Source organism: Podarcis vaucheri, assembly GCF_965113315.1.
Source record: "Podarcis vaucheri genome assembly, chromosome: 4".
NCBI classification, from domain to species: Eukaryota; Metazoa; Chordata; class Lepidosauria; order Squamata; family Lacertidae; genus Podarcis; species Podarcis vaucheri.
Genome location: NC_138762.1, coordinates 8,321,673 through 8,345,541, shown reverse-complemented (window position 1 = coordinate 8,345,541; position 23,869 = coordinate 8,321,673). Strand labels below are relative to the sequence as shown.

Here is a 23,869-nt window from a genome sequence, read left to right as displayed (position 1 = left end):
GATTTTGGTCCTCCTTTGCAACTGCTGGTCCGGGGAGAAGCACCCACAGCCCCACAACCCGCACAATTGCTGACAAACCTAGACAGCATCTTAAAAAGCAGAGACATCACCTTGCCAACAAAGGTCCTTTTGTCAAAAGCTATGGTTTTCCCAGTAGTGATGTATGGAAGTGAGAGCTGGACCATAAAGAAGGCTGATCGTCAAAGAATTGATGCTTTTGAATTCTGGTGCTGGAGGAGACTCTTGAGAGTCCCATGGACTGCAAGAAGATCAAACCTCTCCATTCTGAAGGAAATCAGCCCTGAGTGCTCACTGGAAGGACAGATCCTGAAGCTGAGGCTCCAAGACTTTGGCCACCTCATGAGAAGAGAAGACTCCCTGGAAAAGACCCTGATGTTGGGAAAGATGGAGGGCACAAGGAGAAGGGGACGACAGAGGACGAGATGGTGGGACAGTGTTCTCGAAGCTACCAGCATGAGTTTGACCAAACTGCGGGAGGCAATGGAAGACAGGAGTGCGTGGCGTGCTCTGGTCCAGGGGGTCACGACTAAATGACAACAAGTTGAGGCCGACAATGCAGAGGCGTATTTACAGATCTGTAGTACAGTGGTGCCTTGGTTCTCAAACAGCTTGGAACCCAAACACCGCAAACCCAGAAGTAAGTGTTCCAGTTTGCGAACATTTTTCGGAAGCCAAACATGCTCCGTTTTGAGTGTCACACTTCCTTTTTGAGTGTTACGCTGAGGTCTGTCTGTTTTTGCTATTTATTTTGCGTTTTTGTTTCTGTGGCTCTTTTTTCTTCTGTTTTTGTGACTGTGTGGAACCCAGTTCAGCTACTGATTGTGTGACTGCAGTACATTGATTATTGCTTTCATTTTATGGATCAATGGTCTCATTAGATAGTACAATCCATGTTAAATTGCTGTTTTAGGGGTTGTTTTTAAAAGTCTGGAACAGATTAATCCCTTTTCCATTACTTTCTTTGGGGAAGCACGACTTGGTTTTGGAACGCTTTGGTTTTGGAACAGACTTCCGGAATGGATTAAGTTTGAGGACCAAGGTACCACTTGAAGGTTGCTTCCACCTGCAGATCTCTCTTCTCACATCAGGACCTGGTCTATGGGCCAGGGGGAGGTATTCCACATTTGCTCGGTCGATTTGAGCCGCCTTGTGGAATCAGATATGCACCCACGATGGAAAAACCCAAAGAGACGCTGCAGGAACGAGCACGGGGCAGCTTTGTACTTCAGCTTTATTTTTAAAAAACAAGTCATGCACAACACAAAAGGTGCTTAAAATTAAAATCCACCGCCACTTTCCACCATCACAGACAGCGCCACCGAAATGTTAAAACACACAAGAAGCCTCACAATGCATTTTTCTCTACTTGGAAAGTTTTTTAAAAGTTGTGCACCGTTAACCGAGACACAAGGTGCTTTATTAAGCTCTGCAGAAAATCCTAAAGGAGAGAGTCGCTTCCCGGAACTGAATGCAGACTGCAAGGACCACCTGGGCTGGTGGATTGGGACCCGGAAAGGTTTCCTGTTTGCCAGAGATGCCTTCAGCCAAGGAGGGTGACGGTGCCAAATTCCCTCTCCACCAGCCAGCATCTCATGCCAGCAAGCTTGATGCCAAGGAGACAGAACCGCTGTCCAGGAGGCTTTGCCAAGTCGCAAACAGGCAACCCCAATAAAATAAAATAAATACAGGCTTTTGGGGGAGCCTAGGAAAGGTCTACTGTTTTTTCTCTGCGCCCAACAGGGGGACAGCCACACAATTAACTGGAGCTACAGGGCTTATGCCGATAGCCTTGTGAGATGCGTAACAGTTTCCAAACAAACCGCAGTTTGCCTGAAACTGACCTTGACTCAAGAGGGACAAAGCAGTGGCAGATGTTTGTGTGCAAGCAAGACAAGGTCCCTTGCCGACTCGCTATAAAGTGGGGAGACACCGTACAGCACGGAGGGTGTTTTCCTGACCGTCTGGGGAGCTCTAAGACTGGAAGCAATCCTTGCACGGAATAAACAACTTTTAAAAACAAAAGTTTATTGAAATGCAAAAGCACGGGAGGATTGCTAGGCAGCCCAAACTCTGCTTGCAAATCGCCAGCACTTTATAAATAAATCGGCAGGAATCTGCACCTTGCTTGGTCAGAGCAACCCGCAAGCAGCAAGCGCTGCCTTGCCCTAAACTGGTGCACTCCATTTGTTTAGGACTACAACTCCCATCAGGACCCAAGGCAGGCTGGGGCAAGGCTGGGCTAGTCACTTGTGAATTATTCCAAGCATCTCTGCTTGGGAGAAAAAAGCACAGCCCTGCGTAACGGGGGTAACTGACGTTATCTAGTATAGAATATCTAAAGCACAAATTTATAACTGTGCGGATGTCAGAGATAGGAAAGGGGAACGAAAGCTCTCTTGCAAGTTGAGCCCCTGCGGTCTAAATTCCTCAGAGCGTAATAAAGCACTCGCGTCCCGTAGTTGAAAGGAGAAAGGTAGACCGGACTGTAACACGTTAAGAACAAATCACTTTTTAAAAGCAGCCAGGAGCCTCTGTAATGAAACGGAAGCCACATAAACGTTAAGACAGGAGTAGTTTTTAAAAAAATGATAATAAGGGAGAAAAGACGAGGGAGAAGGTTCTGCGAGGGGGAGATCTAGATCGAGGATCCGTTGCGCACGTGTATGCTCGAGATCTGTGAAATGCGCCTGCCCGCTAGCTCAAAAGGGGGCCTCCCGCGATCCGCGGGCCGCCATCATGGCTCGCTTCAGCTGCTCGTAGGTCACGAACATCACCACGTTCCAGGATCCCAGCCGCAAAAACGAGGGCGTGAAGCTGAGAGACAGAGAGAGAAAAAGGAGAAAAACAGAGCTAGTGTTAGAACAAATGGAAAATGAGAGGAGAGCCTGTTATTGCTTTTGTTATTAAGAGATGTATTTTTGTTTTTTTTTATATTACAAACTGTTTATAAAGGGTCAGGGCCTTCTCAGTGATGGCTCCGACCTGGTGGAGTGCTCTGTCCCAGGAGACTAGGGCCCTGCAGGATTTAACCTCCTTCCGTCGGGCCTGTAAGACAGAGCTATTCCGCCTGGCCTTTAATTTGAATTCAGCCTGATCTTTTATTTCCCTTCTCTTCCCTCCCCCTCCCCTTTTATGAAGATCACCCGCTCTGAGACCCCACAGCTAATTCTCCCCTGGGCTCCTCGCTGGCCCAAGTAGGACCAATTCAGCCAGCTAGCCCTGGGGATTATCTAATGCTTATTTCCCCTAAATTGATTTCTGAATTTTGAATTTCATTGTTATTCATGGTTTTATACTGTATTTTATGCTGCTTTTACAATTAAGTGTTTTTAATTTGTTGTTAGCTGCCCTGACCCCAGTTTTTGGGCCAGGAAGGGTGGGGTATAAATAAAAAAAATATTATTATTATTTATTATTTGTGAGCCTCGGATGAAGGCTGACAAAGGAATTTAGCAAATGAGATAAAAGGTAAAGGGACCCCTGACCATTAGGTCCAGTCATGGACGTCTCTGGGGTTGTGGCGCTCATCTCGCTTTATTGGCCGAGGGAGCGGGCGTAAAGCTTCCAGGTCATGTGGCCAGCAGGACTAAGCCGCTTCTGGCGAACCAGAGCACTGCACGGAAACGCCGTTTACCTTCCCGCCAGAGTGGTACCTATTTATCTACTTGCACTTTGACGTGCTTTCGAACTGCTAGGTTGGCAGGAGCAGGGACCGAGCAACGGGAGCTCACCCCGTCGCAGGGATTCGAACCGCCGACCTTCTGATCGGCAAGTCCTCGGCTCAGTGGTTTAACCCACAGCGCCACCCGCGTCCCAGCAAATGAGATAGGACCACCCAAATTCAAAAGCAGCATGAATGGGTGTGTGAGGAGGGCAAGGGTTTTGGGGGGCACCTGAAAACCCAAGCAGTGGCCCCCAGATTCCACCTTGCCTTAAAAACTAGGTGCACATCTGACCATGAAATGGAGATGTCTCGCGCGGACATCTCTTTACCCTGGCCTTTGACGCCAGATGGATGTATTATTCATTATATCTATTCACCACCCCGCCTTTTTCGCAGGCCAGGACTCAAGGCGGCTTTTGCACAAATTCAAATAGTGCAGATGAAACACACACACAAAAAGCTAAGAACCATATAAAGGATAATGGCTAAGAAGCAATTTAACAGAATTAAAACAATATGGAAAAACCCAAATCTATTTGAATATTGATGATGATAATAAAAAACCAGCACAGCATTATAAAAAACCAATAATAATAATAATAAACAAGACAGTTCCCAAAGGTCTGTTGGAACAAAAAAATTGACCAGGAGACAAATCTCAAGAGTGGCAAGTTGCTCAACTGAGCATCTTCCTCCCCAATTCAAAGGATAACCGTCCTTTGGCAGCCAAGGGATCTGCAGCCTTGGGAGGCAACTGAAAAAACCCAGAGCATGGAACCCAAGGTACAGGTAGCCATGGGCAAAGATGGCTGTTGCCCATTGAGACTGGTAGGGTAGAAGGCAAGTAGCCTGCCACTAGGTGGCAGCAGAGCCCATAACAGGCAGAGCCAACTACTGTATTTTTCCATGTATAAGATGCCCCCATGTGTAAGAATATTTTTTTTTTTACCCAAAATTAATAAATCAATATTTCTTGAGTTGTTGAGCTTTTTTGGGGGGAGAGGAGATTTCCCTTCACTTGATACCAATCACCCCCCCCCGTATTCACTATCCGTGTATAAGCCAACCCCCCCAATTGTTGATAATAATTTTTATTTGTTTTTCAATTACAATAATCCAATGATAGCTTCATAATAGCAGTGCCGAACTAAAATACCATTCCCTAATACAAATCGCTCAGGTGCCAACTTATATAATTTAGGTGGCCTGCCGTGTGCTAGAATTGACGGTTTGATAATTCACTTTGTTTCAGCGTTCCAAAACCTTATTGATTTCAATTCCATTACAGTCGTAATAGCAAGCCCTTATACACCAGCTGCAATATTTATAACTTCTATTCGTGTTAACGCTTTAAATAATTTATATGAGATCTTCACTTGTAGACCCCCAATTTTTGCCTTTTTTTTTTAAAGAAAAAAATCGTCTTATGCATGGAAAATAACGGCAATTCTTTGTCTTGTCCCCATCTTCCTCCTCCTGTTTCCCACATTGTACAAAGGGAAACATCAACCCTGGGCTGAGTCCAGGGCCGGATTAGGTTTGATGAGGCCCTCAGCTACTGAAGGCAATGGGGCCCTTTATATGTCCAGCTGTCCTTTGTCAACAACAAATGGTCGCTGTTTTTTGTGTTGAATATATGCTATATGAGGGGTCAGCAAACTTTTTCAGCAGGGGGCCGGTCTACTATCCCACAGACCATGTGGGGGGCCGGACTATATTTTGAAAAAATAGTAATGAACAAATTCCTATGCCCCACAAATAACCCAGAGATGCATTTTAAACAAAAGCACACATCCTACTCATGTAAAAACACCAGGCAAGCCCCACAAATAACCCAGAGATGTGTTTTAAATAATAGGGCACATTCTACTCATGTAAAAACAGGCTGATTGCCGGACCGTCCGTGGGCTGATTGGGCCGAATCCGGCCCCTGGGCCTTAGTTTGCTGACCCATGTGCTATATGGTAATTGATGGACCTAATAGTATCTAAAGCCATTTGCACATGACAAAATATGTATTTTATCCAAGTAATTGTTGAACTGAAATACAATTAAGAAGAAGTATATTTTAGGGGAGGGACGCGGGTGGCTCTGTGGGTTAAACCACAGAGCTTAGGGCTTGCTGATCAGAAGGTTGGGGGTTCGAATCCCCGCAACAGGGTGAGCTCCTGTTGCTCAGTCCCAGCTCCTGCCAACCTAACAGTTTGAAAGCATGCCAATGCAAGTAGATAAATAGGTACCACTCCGGTGGGAAGGTAAACGGCATTTCCGTGTGCTGCCAGAAGCGGCTTAGTCCACATGACCCGGAAGCTGTACGCCGGCTCCCTCAGCCAGTAAAGCGAGATGAGCACTGCAACCCCAGAGTCGGCCACAACTGGACCTAATGGTCAGGGGTCCCTTTACCTTTATATTTTTTTTTGGGGGGGGCAAGAGAGTGGAGCTCTATGCTATAGCTTGTTTAGCTTATATGTAAATCTGGTTGCAAGGAAGAAGACATGCCAGCAGGGGCTGGATGAAGGCGGGTTGAGGCTGGCGGGGGCACTGGCCTCCGTTGCCCAGGGGTCTCCAGCCCCAAATGGCTGCAGACATCCCAGTTGCCTTGCCCTAATTCCCAGCTCCCGCCAACCTCCTGCCCTGTGGGGGCCTTCAAGGGAGATGGAGACTCACCCTTTGTAGAAGGCGAGGGGCCCCTCCTTCCTCAGCATGGCGAGGGCACACTTCACGGCACTTCCATATTGGCCGGGGGCAGAGTTCATATATCTGGTCTTCACTACGTCGACAGGGGAGGCGATGACAGTCGTGCAGAAGCCGGCTCCAAACGCAGAGGTGAAGTGGCAAGGGAGGTTGTCTGGAAGGACAAGCGGGAGGGAGGCATCGTGAGCCGGGAAGGAAACCAAATCGCTTCCCCAAAACTAGCCATTGCGGAATATGTGGCTGGACAACAACGCGACAAAGCTAAAGCCAAAAGCTCGTGACGTGGAAGTTGCACAAAACAAACGAAATAACGTGAAAAATCCCTGGAACGAGAAGTAATTGACTATAAATATTTTGTGGAAATCAGGTAAATAATAAAAATCAAAAAGCTTAAGGGAAAAAATTAGAAAAAACCTACCGTATTTTTTGCACCATAACACTCACTTTTTTCCTTCTAAAAAGCAAGGGGAAATGTCTGTGCGTGTTATGGAGGGAATGCCTATGGGTGGCATGCCTACGGATTTTCCTCCTCTAAAAACTACGTGCATGTTATGGTCGGGTGCGTGTTATAGAGCGAAAAATACGGTAATTTTCTTCGTTAAAGGTTTTGTTCTGTTTTAGGTTTTTCATTTGTTTTGTGCAATTTCTCAGTTCCGTGACTGTCTTTTTTCTATTTGTGACATTGAAGTTAGCTGCAGGCGAACTCACGCCATTGCCTATATCCTGAAATACACCCTGGCAGGTTTACTCAGCTTCCTTCCCAGGTTCCTCTCCCATCCAATAAAAGGTTTTCTTTTTTAAAAAAAATTGTTTTCCTTCCGCCTGATTGATAAAGATATATAAAAAATCAAAACTTGCTTGCAAATGGACAATGTTGGCTTAATAATGTAAGTCCAGTATACCTGAAAGACCATCTCCACCCCCATCGTTCAGCCCGGACACTGAGGTCCAGCTCTGAGGGCCTTCTGGCGGTTCCCTCATTGCGAGAAGCAAAGCTACAGGGAACCAGGCAGAGGGCCTTCTTGGTGGTGGCGCCCGCCCTGTGGAACGCCCTCCCATCAGATGTCAAAGAGATAAGCAGCAATATGCAATTTTACATGGTGATATTAGACTGTCAGAACCCTTTGGTGATCCACGGTAAGGATCCACTAGTGTGGGTGACTTTTGCAGGAACCTCGCAAGAAGTGGACTCTCCACACATCTCAAAATCCAGGAACTCCTTCAAGCAACAGCCCGGTCCTGTCCATCGCTCCTCACCTGTCATGAGGTTGTACTTGAGCAGAGCATCCTTGATCAGGTCGTAGGTCACCAGCTCAGCGCAATTCACAAGCGCGTTCCGGGTTATATTAGGGGAGGTACCTAGACAAAGCGGAAGCAAAAATTATTTGATGTGTTAATGCGATCGGAGGTCGTCAAAATTGCAGCTGAGGTTTGTTCTCCGGACTGGCAGATCTAACATATAGAATAAGAGAACAAGAAGAACATACGTTTAAAGAAGATTGGAATATTTTATTGAATATATGGGGGGGGGAATTGTGCACACTTGAAAACGTTGGCAGCGTTAGGATAAATTCAACAGTGTACGTTTGATGGATGTAATAATGGAAAACTGAATGGTTTAGTTTATTTAAAATACGCAGGGATTCATTTACAGATAGGTAGCCGTGTTGGTCTGCCATAGTCAAAATAAAAAAATTCCTTCCAGTAGCACCTTAAAGACCAACTAAGTTAGTTCTTGGTATGAGCTTTCGTGTGCATGCACACTTCTTCAGATACACTGAGACAGAAGTTGCCAGATCCTTCTATATAGTGAGAAGGTGGGGAGGGGTATTACTCAGAAGGGTGGTGGGAATGGGAGATAGGCAGATAGCTGAGATGAGCCTGTTGACGACTCTTAACGACTGTAATAGGTCTTACAGGAAAAGGCAAGGGGTGAGAAGGTGAGAAATGGCTCAGTCATGTATAATGAGATAAGAATCCAATGTCTCTGTTCAGACCAGGTCTCTCCATGGTTTTAAGTTGGTAATGAGTTGCAATTCAGCAGCTTCTCTTTCCAGTCTATTTCTGAGCAGGGATTCATGTTATGCAAAATGAACCAAGGAAAGTCATTGATATTTTAAGGTTGTTTAATGAATGTTTTTTCCCCCTGTTTTACAATTTAAAATAAACCAAGCAAAAGACGCACTAAGGCAAAGTCTCTTTGTAGCAGGGCATGAGTTAGCAATTCTGAATTGAGCCACCGTGATATAGTGCTCAGAGCGCTGGACTTGGACCTGGGAGACATCAGGGTTCAAATCCCCACTCGGCCACAAAGCTCACTGGTGGCCTTGGTCTACCTCACAGGGTCGTCGTGCGGATGAAATGGGGAGGAGGCAAACTGTGTTAGACCACCTTGAGCCGCTCGGAGGAAAAGATGGGATAGAAATGCAAGAAGCAAAATAATAATGGCTTGGAGGATTTTGGAAGCGTCGGTTCCCCCTTTGCCAAAACCCAAATTTACTGACCTTTCCAGAGGCCTCGAACCCCTTCCTCTCTCGCGATGGTCTTGTAGGCGTCGAGGGTCCCTTGGTACCGCCGGCCGCCCTCCATCCGGGCTTGGGCTTGGAATCTCACTTTGACCACATCAGTCGGCTGGGCCACGGCGACAGCCATCGCTCCGGTGGTGCAGCCAGCGAGAAGTCGGCTGCCGATACCAGCATCTGCCAAAATCAGAGAAGGCAGTCACGTAAGAACAGGATTCATTCCCAAAATAGGATTATAAACAAGCCTCTTTCACGTGTACCATAAGTGTACAAAGTCACCGAGAGGTGTGTGCTCGCTTTGGCCGGGTAATCCCATTTATATTAGGTCTAATTGGAGGCAAACAAACTCCTTATCGACCCAAAGAACCTCGTTGCTGATCTTTCCTATTTGTCACAGAGTTGTTCACGACAAAAAGTCGTAGAGAACTGTAGAAGAATAGCCAACGCTCTGGAAGAGAGGCTTAGATATACTGTTTCTGGTTGTATAGCCAATTTTTTTTTTACTACAGTGCTACCTTGGTTCTCAAATGCCTTGGTACTCAAACAACGTGGAACCCAAACACAGCAAACCCAGAAGTTAAGTGTTCCAGTTTGCGAACTTTTTCCGGAAGCCGGAAGTGCTCTGTTTTGAGTGTTATGCTGAGGTCTGCCTGTTTTTGCTATTTATTTAGCGTTTTTGCGGCTCTCTTTTGTGTGACTGTGTGGAACCCAGTTCAGCTAATGATTGATTGATTGTGTGACTGCAGTACATTGTTTATTGCTTTCATTTTATGGATCAACGGTCTCATTAGAGAGTAAAATCCATGTTAAATTGCTGTTTTCGGGATTGTTTTTTAAAGTCTGGAACGGATTAATCTGTTTTGCGTTGCTTTCTATGGGAAAGACGCCTTGGTTTTGGAATGCTTTGGTTTTGGAATGGGCTTCCGGAACGAATTAAGTTTGAGAACCAAGGGATCACTGTACTAAGTTATAGTCCAGTGGTCCCTTGGTTCTCAAACAATCCGTTCTGGAAGTCGGTTTATTGTGTTTTAACAAACAGCTATTATACACATGAAAATGAGAGCAACAACAACAGTGATTTACATTTATTCTCCTTGAGCTTTAAATGATAAATCACTTCCCATACCCCCTTTAATTTTTGTAGCACAGATTTGTAGAGCCTTAGCAAGAAATTTAGACCTCCTGAAGGTTATATACTTTACCACACTGAAATGTTTAAATGTTTCTTTGATTGCCCTTGAATCTTCCCGCCACCCTTTCCTGCCCCACCCTTTGAGAACCACCGTCTCTGGGGTTAGGAAGGAAGACCCCCTATGCTGGCCTTCAGGTTCTTCCGTCAGGGATTCCGTAGCTGCGGTCCCTGCACTGCACGGGGTTGGACTAGATGGCCTTTGGGGTCCCCTCCCAACTCCACGATCCTTGGCCCCAGAGGCCCAAGCCCACTTACGCTCGGAGCCCTTGGTGTAGAAATGCTTCACCGAATCGTACAGCCCGATGCGGACAGAGGCGAAGCTCATCTGGCGCTGCAGGCCGGCCACCAGCCCGTTGTAGAGGCTCCTGGGACCCTCGTTCTTCACCATCGTCGCCATGGTGCCAAAGACCCCTCTGTACTGCGCCGTCCTGGCTTCCACAGCCACCTTGTTCTCCCCTTGGATCTGCTCAGGAGGAGAAGAGAAGAAGGAGAGGGAGAGAAAGAGGATGAAGAAACAAGAGTGAACTGGAGCCTGCCTGCCTGAGCTCAGAAGCAACATTCTGTTTTTTGGGTTTTTTAATATTTTTTTTTATTAATTTTAGTATATAAAAATTTTAAGACATACCACACAAATTATTATACATATATCCTTAATTGGACTTCCTTCAGCATCTCTGATAGCCTTCCGTTTTGATTATTTCTCCTGCAATTCTTAACTTAATACTGCCTTTATATTTTCTAACAAATTGTTTCTTCCTTTCCATTTTTACAATATTTCTTAAAGTACTCCTCACAGAACTTCTTGTAGTCCTACAAATGTAATTTGATCATCGCAAATACTTTTCAGGTACTCAGTAAATTCAGTCCAGTCTTCGGTAAACCTCTGGTCCCGCCGGTCTCAGATCCTTCCTGTTAGCTTGCCTAATTCTGCGTAGTCCATCAATTTCATCCTCCATTCTTCTGATGTTGATAGTTCTTCTTGCTTCCATTTCTGGGCCAATAATATTCTTGCTGCCAGAAGCAACATTCTGGTGCTATTTTATCCCAGGTTCAACAAGCAAGACAGGGGCCTTCTTCCAACACTCCCTTTGCCATCTAGGAAGATCTCCTGCACATAATTCCAGAGAACTTTGCACACGCTGTATGTTTTGGTAGGTGTTCAGCGACGAGCGTCCCACTTCTGACACCAAAGCTGCTGCCTAACCTTGACTTCTGGATGACAGATGCCGGCTGACTTAGGTGATTTCCCTGCAGGGTTATATACAACTCCCCGGAGGGGCTTCCTAGCACAAGCCTGCAACAGGGCTTCTCCTTTGCAAAGGAAAAGGGAGTTATGGGCTGTGCGGGGAAAACGTCGCTTGGGGGCTCAAGTACGCAGGCTCACACCAAATTCTCAGCTGGTCAGGCTTTGTTCGGCAGTGCATTGCAGGACAGAGTCCAGACAGCCTGCAAGACCTTTCATGGAGACCCACTCTATAATGGAATAATATATATGCCATCTTAGCTATTCATCCTCTGGCCAACACGCTTCCGCCACCCATTGCCCCATCTCTCCATCTAACTGCAGATCTTGAAAACATTTCCTCAACCCATTTTTTTTTTTTTACTATACATGCAGAGCCCTCCTTGTATCTTAACTGGCTCTGTTTTTCACTTTTAACAGAGTGTCAGGTTCCTCTTAACCTAGACAGCATCTTAAAAAGCAGAGACATCACCTTGCCAACAAAGGTCCGTCTAGTTAAAGCTCTGGTTTTCCCAGTAGTGATGTATGGAAGTGAGAGCTGGACCATAAAGAAGGCTGATCGCCGAAGAATGGATGCTTTTGAATTCTGGTGCTGGAGGAGACTCTTGAGAGTCCCATGGACTGCAAGAAGATCAAACCTCTCCATTCTGAAGGAAATCAGCCCTGAGTGCTCACTGATGTTGGGAAAGATGGAGGGCACAAGGAGAAGGAGACGACAGAGGACGAGATGGTTGGACAGTGTTCTCGAAACTACCAGCATGAGTTTGACCAAACTGCAGGAGGCAGTGGAAGACAGGAGTGCCTGGCGTGCTCTGGTCCAGGGGGTGACGAGTCGGACACGACTAAACAACTAAACAACAACAAGTTCCTCTTATGCTGGTTCCCACCAGTTTTACATACATGACACTGATCTCACCGATAACGGGTTTTGCAGAAATCCCACATCAGCTATTCCCAAGCAGACAGTGGGCACCGTTAATTCAGGGTGCCTGACCCTAACTTGGGAGCTGCTCCCTGCCCACAAAGGCATAGTAGGAAAATACCGTATTTTTCGCTCTATAACACGCACCTGACCATAACACGCACATCGTTTTTAGAGGAGGAAAACAAGGGAAAAAATATTCTGAATGAAACAGTGGACGTATCATTTTTGTGCTTCATGCTGTGGCCACAGACATGTGATCTGATGGTGAATTTGGGGTGACCCAATGCAAAAATCCTGAGAATCCCTGTGGATCCATGCTTTGTAACCACATTTTTGCACCATTGCAGCCCCAGGCAACAGTGGGTGCGTGATTTTTGGGGGGCAGGCTGTAGCCATGGACATGCTATGTGCTCTGATGGTGAATTTTGGCTGACCCAATGCAAAGATCCTGAGGATCCATGTGGACCCATACTTTTTAACCACGTTTTTGCACCATTGCAGCCCCAGGCAACAGTGGGTGCGTGATTTTTTTTTGGGGGGGACAGGCTGTAGCCATGGACATGCTATGTGCTCTGATGGTGAATTTTGGCTGACCCAATGCAAAGATCCTGAGGATCCATGTGGATCCATGCTTTGTAACCACGTTTTTGCACCATTGCAGCCCCAGGCAACAGTGGGTGTGTGATTTGGGGGGGGGGCAGGCTGTAGCCATGGACATGCTGTGTGCTCTGATGGTGAATTTGGGGTGACCCAATGCAAAGATCCTGAGGATCCATGTGGATCCATGCTTTGTAACCACATTTTAAGTGGGGAGGGAAGGAAAAACACAGAAGGCTAAGAATGCAGGAGAGGGCTATAACGTGAGGAAAGGAAGGCAAAAGTTTTCCCCCACCCACCCACACAAGCCAGCCAGCGTGCTCTCTCTCTCCCTCTCCCTCCCAGCTGCATGTTTTCCGGCTGCCTGATATATACGTTTTTTTTTAACTGCCTTGACAGAAGAAAGCATTTTAAATGCATTAAGAACTATTTAGCAGCGAAACCTAAGCTTTGCCATCCCTTAAGAGGTACAGATACTGTAATCTTCCAGATCGCATGAATTTACAGGCAAAACACTGTTTAAGGATTTCATCCTTTTAAATGGAAGAAAGCATATTTGAATGCTGTGTGTCTCCAAAAACAAAAAGCAGGAAGTCAAATCAGAATTTTAAGCCGAACCTGTAATCTCTCTTCCCTTCACAAACATTGTTCCCTCCGGAGCAGGGACAGGATAGAACGAAGGACGCTCTGCTTTTCCCCTCTGCTTGCCTGGAGGGGAGGGGCTTTCCCTGCTCTTTGTTCCGTTTGAGCAAACACAGTAACGAAACAGAAGCGGGTGGGCAGTAAGACCCTGAGGCAGAATGAAGGAAAGCAACAACTTCCTCTTTTCAGGTTTCCCTTCTCACTGAAGCGCGGTTTGAGTTTTGCCTGATTTTTCGGCTCCAGGGACCACACATTCGCTGCATAACACGCACAGACATTTCCCCTTCCTTTTTAGGAGAAAAAATCTGCGTGTTATAGAGCGAAAAATACGGTATATGGAAAGTCAACCTCTGGGTGTGGCATCTGCTGGGGCTCACCTGCAGCCGGACTTTAGCTGTGTCCAGGGGGAAGGTGATCAGGTCTGCAATGCAGGCAGCCGTCCCGGCTCCAACGAACTTCACAGCAGCCGTCGGAGGGACGTCGGTGGGCTTGAATCCAACCATTTTAAACCAGCTTCACGCCTGTTTTTTTCGGAGGAGATGAAGGAAGCAGCGAGGGTCGCTGCTGGGTGCCGATGTAGGAAGTGGACAAGATCAATGAACTCTGCCCCTGTCTGGGGAGAAGAGAAGACACTCTTAAAACCCAGGTGCAAAACATGGAATAAATAAATAATAATAATAATAATAATAATAATAATAATAATAATAATAATAATAATAATAATTAAAAAAAACAACAACCATAGTTTAGAGGTCCCGGGCCCTAAGGAAGTCACGACTATCCTCCACCAGGGCCAGGGCCTTTTCAGTGATGGCTCCGACCTGGTGGAATGCTCTGTCCCAGGAGACCAAGACCCTGCAGGATTTAACCTCCTTCTTTCGGGACTGTAAGACAGAGCTATTGCACCTGGCCTTTAATTTGAATTCAGCCGCTCTGAGACCCCACAGCTAATTCTGTGCTGGCCTCCTCACTGGCCGAAGTGGGACCAATTCAGCCAGCTAGCCCTGGGGATTATCTAATGCTTATTTCCCCTAAACTGATTTTTGAATTTTATTGTTATTCATGTTTTTATACTGTATTTTATGCTGCTTTTATAATTAAGTGTTTTAAAGCATAATTAAGTGTTTTAAAGAGCATAAGAACTAAAAGACTTGCAGTTAAAATAAATAATAGTAATAATAATAATAATAATAATAATAATAATAATAATAATGTGACAAAACATCAAACATTAAAAACTTCCCTAAACAGGGCTGCCTTCAGATGTCTTATAAAAGTCAGGGCAGCAAATTCCAGTTGTTATTGGACTACAACTCCCATCATCCCTATCTAGCAGGACCAGTGGTCAGGGAGGAGGGGAGTTGCAGTCCAAAAACAGCTCAAGACCCAAGTTTGGGAAATCCTTCTGTATTGGCTGATTTGGAAATAACAAAACCAGCCTAGTTGCTGCCTGGGCTCACTCGCTATAGCCTATTCCTGATCCTCGCCTTGTCTGATACACAGTAAGATTCGAGGCTTCGTATTTAGGTTAAGAGTTCAGCATGCCGTCCACTCCCTAAACTGTGGTTCATCTTCATGACGCTTTCTGAAAAGCCACCTTCCTAAATGACGGTTCGAAGTTTTGATCAAGGCACAGTTAATTTTAATCACTGTTTGTCAAGACTGAACAACACAACAATCTGCAATTAATCTAGAACAGAGGCAAAAGCTTCCTGTCTCCTCCACAATAACAGAACTAGGGCTGCCGGACGTACGGACATATCCAGGATTTGTCCATCCAAAACAGTGTCCAGGCGGAATTTTCTATAATCAGCTAAAATGTCTGGGGAAACCCATATCGGAAGTGTTGGGGTTTTTTTGGCAAATTTCCTTAAGAAAGCTCAACTATTGTGTCTAATCTAATCCAGAATAGCTCAGCAACTGGTATTTGAAAGCACTGCAGCCTCTAGAGCGATGGAGTCAGTACAGTGCCATTATTAATTATTATTATTATTATTATTATTATTATTAATACCCCGCCCATCTGGCTGGGTTTCCCCAGCCACTCTGGGTGGCTTCCAACAAAATATTAAAATACAATAATCTATTAAACATTAAAAGCTTCCCTAAACAGGGCTGCCTTCAGATGTCTTCTAAAAGTCTGGCAGTTGTTTTTCTCTTTGAGATCTCATGGGAGGGTGTTCCACAGGGCGGGGGCCACCACCGAGAAGGCCCTCTGCCTGGTTCCCTGTAACCTCACTTGTTGCAGGGAGGGAACCGCCAGAAGGCCCTTGGAGCTGGACCTCAGTGTCCGGGCAGAACAATGGGGGTGGAGATGCTCCTTCAGTGCCAGATTTACATATAAGCTAAACAAGCTATAGCTTAGGGCCCCACTCTCTTGGGGGCCTCCAAAAAACTTTAAAGGAAAAAAACCTGGATGTACATTTCCAAAATATAAGATAAAAAACAATAAAACCTACATACAGCAACAGTGTTTCGTGTTGTGAAGACTCCTGTGATGTAAGTAATGGGCCGCGCCTGCTAGCCTGCTCCCTAAATTATCACTGGTTTGCTCATTTCTGTATCAATTACTTTGATAAAATACATACTTTGTTATGTGCAAATGGCTTTAGATACCTATCAGGTCCATAAATTACCATACAGCACATGTTCAACATAAAAAAAACAGGGACAATTTGGTTTGCATCCAAATTGCAGACAGTCAGGATACAAATCTGGCCGTCCTAAACGTGGAGAGTGAAGAAGATGCATCTGCGATATATGCAAAAAGAAGAATAAAAAAGGCATTCAGGCAAGGAACTTTGGCCTGCTGACCTTTGATCCACAGGTCTGAAAATCTGATAAGAAGCCATCTCCAGATAATAGAGATATGACTCCAGTCCACCCAGGTCAAAGCAGCCGCGCCCGAATGCCGCCTCAAAATGCTGCAACAGCAGCCTGGTTGCTAGCAGGGAGACGGACTCTGCTGCAATGACCTTTGCCGAAGTTCCCTTTTCTATTTACTGCCAGGACTGAGTCAGCGATAACCGGAACCCGGCTGAGTCACACATTGCGCGTGGGAAGCAGGGACAGCCCACCCATGTCATTTTGCAGCTTTCTCGCTGAGCAGACTAACTGGAGAGCCTGGGAGTGGATGCAATTTATCCTTTATTAGCCTTTATCTAGCAAGCTCAGGCTGCAACCCTCACCAACCCACTCTCTGCTCCCATCTCAACAGCTTTCGCTCGGCTGAAACGCAGCCTTGTTGTCACATCCATCATCACAACTTCTGCTTCCCCCCTCTGCTGCTGGAATGTGGCCCCCAGGAAGTTATGAGGCCCTCGATCTTGTGATAGGAATTTTGAGGTCTTAGATATATGGTAATGTTCATAAGCATACCAACCAAGCATGTACACAGATCAGCACAGGAAGACCGACCTGGAACCATTTTGATTCCTAAACTGAGAAAATGTTTTCTCTGCAAGGTCAAAGTGGGAAACCTCCCCATTGTCTCTTTCCTCACAAATCCTGTCTTAAGGACAAATTTAAGATATGAATAGGGTGTGAGCCTGTGACCTGGCCCAGGAACTAAGTACCGTATTTTTCGCTCTATAACACGCACCCGACCATAACACACACGTAGTTTTTAGAGGAGGAAAATCCGTAGGCATGCCACCCGTAGGCATTTCCTCCATAACACGCACAGACATTTCCCCTTACTTTCTAGGAGGAAAAAAAGTGAATGTTATGGTGCAAAAAATACGGTATTTATCACTACAAAAGACTGGCCAGGCTCCCCAGGCAATCCAATCAAGTAACCTGCCAGACAGGAGATAAACAACGGCAGGAGAAAAACAACATTCAAATTTCTGTTTTAGACCACCTTTTCGGTGATGTAGGTGTGATGTATCTGGGGGGTGGTCTTAGGTTACACCCCTTCTGTGATGTATGTATGATGTTTCTGGGGGTGGTCTTGATCTACAGGGTGGCAATTTCAAAAGTCTTTATAAGGCCTTGCGCACCATTGTTCTGGGTTCCTCCTCCCTCCTGTGTGTGTGTGAGGGGATCACCCTGTTGCAACAGATCAATAAAGATCAGGCTTACTAGCTGCTTTGCTTCTCAAATATTCTCTGGCTGGCCTCTGTTATTCTCTCCTACCAATGGGGAACCTATGTAAGGCCTCTATATGGGCTCTTGGATACCCCATAAGGGAAAAGGGCAATTTTTGTTTACAACCATCTCAACAAGGATACCCTCCCCAGATTGTGGCCATTAAGCAAATCATGGAATGGCCTTTCCCCCCACAGCAAACTGGAGTCGGTTCACTTTCTTATTCCCTGTCTATCTTTCTATATCACCCGATTGGTGCAATACAGAATGGAATATATAGTTTTACAACTTTCACACTGGTATTGCATGGGTGGGGCTCCCAGGATCACCCCCACCCCATAAAATAAGAATTGAGCTCAAAAGTGCACCTTACAATCAGATGGTGCCTGCAATATCCTGGAATGACGAGGGCTCATTATCACAGAGGCAGGTGAATTAGAACATAGAGATCTGCGCTTGGCACTTTTATGGCACAATAATGGTGCCTTAGGGCTCCAGTGTTCTCCCTATCCCATGATGCAGCGCAAGTGCGTGATTTTTAAATAAAAGCCCACTATTGTGACTATCTTGAAATAAACTCTCCAAAAGCACTTGGGAACCTGGTGCCATCCAGATGTTTTGGATTATCACTCCCATCAGCCCAGACAGCTCCATCTCCATGCATCGTACTTGCTGAGAGTGATGGGAGTTGTAGTCCCAAACACCCAGATGGCAAAGGCTGCTCTGTGGTGAGGTATACTAACACCATGGATTTTAAATGTATGTTTGGTGGAAGCAAATTGATACACTCAGAGAGGAACAGGAAGCCCAAGTTTTGGGGAAAAACACAACTTCTGCAACGGGTACTCTGATGACTCCCCAAATATTTATTTTCTTGCAACTGCTTCTGCAGCACATATTCTTGCAGGGATGGTCAAACCCATCAGCGACTGCAAACAAGATTTTTGGGAGTTATTGCTTGTTAAGTACTTGGTGAGGCGGCTTTGTCAATTTGCAAAAGTGCCAGTGTTTTGCTGAGAGACCGAGATAACTTGGCCTGGCAGAATTGGCTGGAAGAAAACTGGCTTAATGATCAGAGCCAGAGATTGTATCATTAGGGTGAAATACCATTTTGAAGGGCAAAAAAACCCAACACGGTTTGCAAGCAAGGTGTAAACAGATCAGCTACAACAAGCTAATAATATGGCAAGGAAAAACTGAATGGATTTTCCTTTCATCCTGTACACATTATGGAAAGAGCAAGCAAATGTTTCCTTAAGTTATTCTGCTACTTGGGAAGAGAGGTGAGGGGTTATCCAGGGCAATGAGAGCCCTTCTGGGACAATTAAATCCCATCCCACACCAAGTGAAAATCTCTAGAAGCCAGCTAGATTAAAACAGGTGCTGTCTGTACATTTTCAGACCTACATTTGCATCCCCGGGGTCTCAATTGCCTACTCTATTGTTAAAAATCAAAGCCGGAATGCTGTTTTCAGAATTCTCAGGAAACAAAACCAATTTCTGCAACTTGTGCAATATATTGAGAACCAACGGGGTCAGATATAAATGCAGTTAATATACCCAAATGTAAAGGTAAAGGGACCCCTGACCATTAGGTCCAGTCGTGGCCGACTCTGGGGTTGCAGCGCTCATCTCGCTTTACTGGCTGAGGGAGCCGGTGTACAGCTTCCGGGGCCAGCATGTGGCCAGCATGACTAAGCTGCTTCTGGCAAACCAGAGCAGCGCACAGAAACGCAGTTTACCTTCCCACCAGAGTGGTACCTATTTATCTACTTGCACTTTGACGTGCTTTCGAACTGCTAGGTTGGCAGGAAGTTAATATACATAGAACTGCACTGCAGAATACATAGACTTCTGAATTGTCAGTTTGGCAAGTCTCAGATAGAGAGGATTCTAAGTTTTTTCTCTCTGCATGATTTTTCTCCTGGTATTCAGAGCAAGCAACAAGATATACAGTAGTACCTCGGGTTAAGAACTTAATTCATTCTGGAAATCCATTCTTAACCTGAAACTGTTGTTAACCTGAGGTACCACTTTAGCTAATAGGGCCTCCCGCTGCTGCCATGCAATTTCTCTTCTCATCCTGAAGCAAAGTTCTTAACCTGAGGTACTATTTCTGGGATAGCGGAGTCTGTAACCTGAGGTACCACTGTACCTAGTATCCCCCAGAAGTCTCATTGAAGCAAGCCCTCTACCGTTTTTGAGATTTCTTCCATGTATTTCCAAGCGTATCTTTACAACCAAACAGGACTAGAAACTTAAAGCTTATTCAAAAACTCAAATCTTTCGGAAGAACAGTATTGCACCCAGCACCATATTTCCCTGCACTTGTGTACTGTTGCAACACACAGAGCTGAGATTTTACACCATAGTGGTCCTCAAAGTCACAGCTTGAACCTGAGCTTCGCAAGAAGCCGTCCTCACCTTATTCAAGTATTTCAGGATGCCGGCAGGTTGATCAGGATTCTCTAAAGGTGTCCCGTTCGTCGAAGTTGCTCAAGACCACCACAGTCTGAGTCCCTTTACTTTCCATAGAAAGACGGTTTGAAAGACGACACCTAATAATCATACTATTTATCCTGCAAAAAAAGAACAGAGGAGAAGCTGTCTGAGAAACTGGGGCAACAGCTCAGGTTGAGGTTCTCAGGATTATAGAAGGATGCCAGAGAGCAGCCGACTTCTAAGATGCCAGCCTGCCAACGCTAAACCCTTATCTGGCCTTGCCACACCTCAGATTTGCATTAGACGCCAACAGCTTCTAATTCACAGCTCACCGGAGTCCAGCAATCCTCAAAGACAGAACCGGTTTAGACTGGCACCCAATAATTGCAGAAGCACCGGGAAAAACAAGAGTCATCTTCAAGTCCACTGATGCAAAGCAGCACCCAGATAAAAATCATTTAGGGGAACTTTGCAACAAGAGGACATGTAACAGCAAGAAGCATTGCAATCGCCCTTGCGGAAGGGAATCCTCTTTTTGCAAGACCGGCACACACCTGTGCTAGCCACGCTTTAACACACCAGGGAGGAAGGCAACAAGATCTTACAGATCTTCACCAAACAAGGCCGTAATCTGCAATGAGTCCCAATGAAAAGAGGCGTAAAACTGGCCCCAGCAAGCTTTGCTAAGCCTCTTTCCATTGGCAACACGGAAAATAAAATTAACTGGCAAGCTTTCCGAGTTAGGTAGAACTGTAGCTTTTTTTTTAGCCAAGGAGAGAACTTTTGGGTCACCCTCCTCTCCCCCCAGGGTTGCAGATGGTAATTTGCAAGGAACAAAAGTTAGAATCAATTGCTTAAAAAAAGTAACAGATTTGGAAAAGGGGAAAGGGGCAAGTGCCAAAATTTGGAGAGATGCAAGTGCCAAAGGATGAGTGCGATTTGGTTCAGGGATTGTTTCTGAAAACAACAATTAGGTAAGGTTGCCTTTAAATGGGAATTGAATAACACACACACACTCCCTGCAAAACAATAACCCTATCTAGAGCAGAATCTACAGCTCAATTTGGTAGCTGCCAAATGTTTTGGATTGCAGCTTTATTGACCCCAACCAGCAGAATGGTCAGTGATCCGAGATGAGGGCCAGAGTGGACTGGGGGGGCAGGGGGTCTCACAACATCTGAAGAACCCCTGGTTTGCCGTCCCTGTCCTAGAGAACAGAGCTTATGCCCCAGCAGTGCTGGCCACACAGGGCTCCAAGTTGACTAATAATAATAATAATAATAATAATAATAATAATAATAATAATAATAATACCACGTATATTTATATGGGTGCCTACCAAAAGTTTGGAACACCAAATTTTCTGCTTGCTCAGGGAGAAAGCCTGCCCCCAGCAGCCTTATATGCAGAAGAAGAAGAAAAAATGGTGATAGCTATAAGCAGTGCAGTGTACTGGTTAGAGCAGTGGTTTTCAACTGGTCGGGATGCCATGGGCAACACTGTCCTCTGTGCCTCTTTCCTTCCTTCTCTCCCTCCTCTGATGCCCTCTCGCATCTCTGCCTCCCAAAGGCTTGCACAGCTGTTTGTTGCAGCAGCCCTGGCTACAAGCTCCCTAGGTGAATGGTGGCTCTGGCGCTGGCCAGGGGGTGCTGGTTGCCAGGAGCTGAGGCAGCCTTGGAGTAAGCAAGCAAGTGGGCGAAGGAAGCCCAGCCAGCCAGTCTGCCAGGCCCTGCTTTTGGGAATGGACAGACAAGGCCCAGTGCCCTGTGGGGCAGTGTGAGGGGGCACCTCTCTTTGGGGCAGGGAGGGGGCAGCTCAGAGACCAGAGACGGCAGCAGCAGATACCCAGAGGACTCCCAAGGAGAGGGGAGAGGAGAGGAGGCTGAGGGAACACTCCGCCAGGGAGGGTGTTCGAAAAGGGGTGAGGGGCTGCCAGCTCTGCAGGCAAGGGGGGACATAACTGGGCTCCTGAGCCCCACAGGGGTGCCGGAGAAAGAACACAGTTGGTCAAGGGAGCCGTGGACTCAAAAAGGTTGAAAACCTCTGGGTTAGAGTATCAGACTAGGACAGGGGTGGGCAAACTAAGGCCCGGGGGCCGGATCCGGCCCAATCGCCTTCCTTTCTCCTGCTGTGATGAGGCTGCATTTTAATGTTTTAATGTTGTATTTTAATCTTGTTTTTAAGTTGTATTCATTCAACTTGTTTTTATTATTGCTTGTTAGCCACCCTGAGCCCAGCCTTGGCTGGGGAGGGGGCGTATAACTAAAATTTATTATTATTATTATTATTATTATTATTATTATTATTATTAAATCCAGCCCACGGACGGTCCGGGAATCAGCATGTTTTTACATGAGTAGAATGTATCCTTTTATTTAAAATGCATCTCTAGGTTATTTGTGGGGTATAGGAATTCGTTCATTTATTTTTTTCCCCAAAATATAGTCCAGCCCACGGCATAGTCTGAAGGACGGTGGACCGGCCCACGGCTGAAAAAGGTTGCTGACCCCTGGCACTAGGACCTGGGAGACCCAGGTTCGAATCCCCCACTTTGGCCACGAAGGGCGACCTTGGTCCAGCCCTTTTCTTCTCTCAGCCCAGCCTCCCCTCCCCTGGTCGTTGTGGGGATTAAATGAGGAGGGAGGGGAGAGCCAAGAACACCCCCTTGAGCTCCGCGGAGCGAAAATGGTTGCATATAAAAATAAATAACTTCACAGTTCTATGTGGTTTTTATGTAGGCAGCCCTGCTCAAGGAAACCTCTAATGGTTGATGTTTCAATGTTTTTATTACTTTGTTGGGAGCAGCCCAGAGAGGCTAGGGCAACCCGTCAGATGGGTGGCATAAATACAAATTATTAATTATCATTATTATGTGTGTGATTGTTCTTTGTGTGTGCTGCAAATTGCTTTGATATTTTCTGTGCAACTGAGATGTGCAAGTATCAAAAGAAGATATAAGGTAAAAAAGTGGCTATAGAAATGCGAATAATTTGTAAAAGATGCTGGGAAGCCAGAAAGAAGAAGAGAAGGCGGTCGAGGCTTTGCTTGAGCAATGTTTTATGTTAGATGGGCGGGGTATAAATAATAAATTATTATTATTATTATTATGGATTTGTGTAACGAAATATGGAAAACTCAATAAAAATTATGTTTTTTTTAAAGAGATGAACAAATAGACATCTAAAATACTTGTGCATCTCAATTGCGCAGATAATGTCAAAGCGATTTACAACAAACACACAAATAATTATCAATATATACGCGTAAAGCTTTTGGGAAGGCCAGGGCAGCCCCCTAACAAAGGCGCACAGAGATGCTTGCAGCCAGGCAGGCAGAATAAAGGCGGCGGCAGGAAGGGGGTGATGAAAAAGGATTTGGAGAGCGAGCGCAAAGGAAGATGAATGAATGGATGAGAAGAAAACACAAACCCGGGTATCAAGGGGACCCCGGAGAGGAAACGCCACCCATGGGAGCAGGTTGGAGCGGGTAGAAGGGAAAAGGACCACCCCCACCAAATTAACCCCCCACCCAGCCACCCGCTCACCTTATACCGAGGGGGAGAACAAAACACCCGCGAGGGAAGCAGAGGCGGCTGTCGGCAGCGAGCGCCCAGATGCGGCGGCGGTGATGGAGGCGCACGGAAGGGCGATGGAGAAGCCGGGCGAGCGAAGGCAGAGCGAGGCAGGAGCGGCCGCCTCTTTATACCGCCTCCGGCGCCGCCTCCTGCCCGCTGGCCGCGCCCCCGACCCGCCCGCTTGCCGGTCCGCGCCCCCTCCGCACCTGCGGAGCCCAAGCGCCCGCAGGATCCAGCCCGCCGGGAGCAGAGGAGGAACCGGTT

At 46.1% G+C, this 23,869-nt stretch overlaps 1 protein-coding gene across 1 annotated transcript; it reads right to left on the bottom strand.

The window, feature by feature from the left end:
• Positions 1–1,234: 1,234 nt before the first annotated feature.
• On the bottom strand, positions 1,235–23,731 carry LOC309530534 (dicarboxylate carrier UCP2). Its single transcript, XM_082219561.1, has 8 exons — positions 23,576–23,731; positions 20,014–20,168; positions 13,878–14,113; positions 10,349–10,556; positions 8,884–9,078; positions 7,637–7,738; positions 6,353–6,533; positions 1,235–2,835 (listed from the first exon to the last, which is right to left on the bottom strand). Exons 3-8 carry the CDS (start codon positions 14,001–14,003, stop codon positions 2,721–2,723), a joined length of 927 nt encoding a protein of 308 aa, XP_082075687.1. The 5' UTR covers positions 14,004–14,113; positions 20,014–20,168; positions 23,576–23,731; the 3' UTR covers positions 1,235–2,720.
• Between the last annotated feature and the right edge of the window lie 138 nt (positions 23,732–23,869).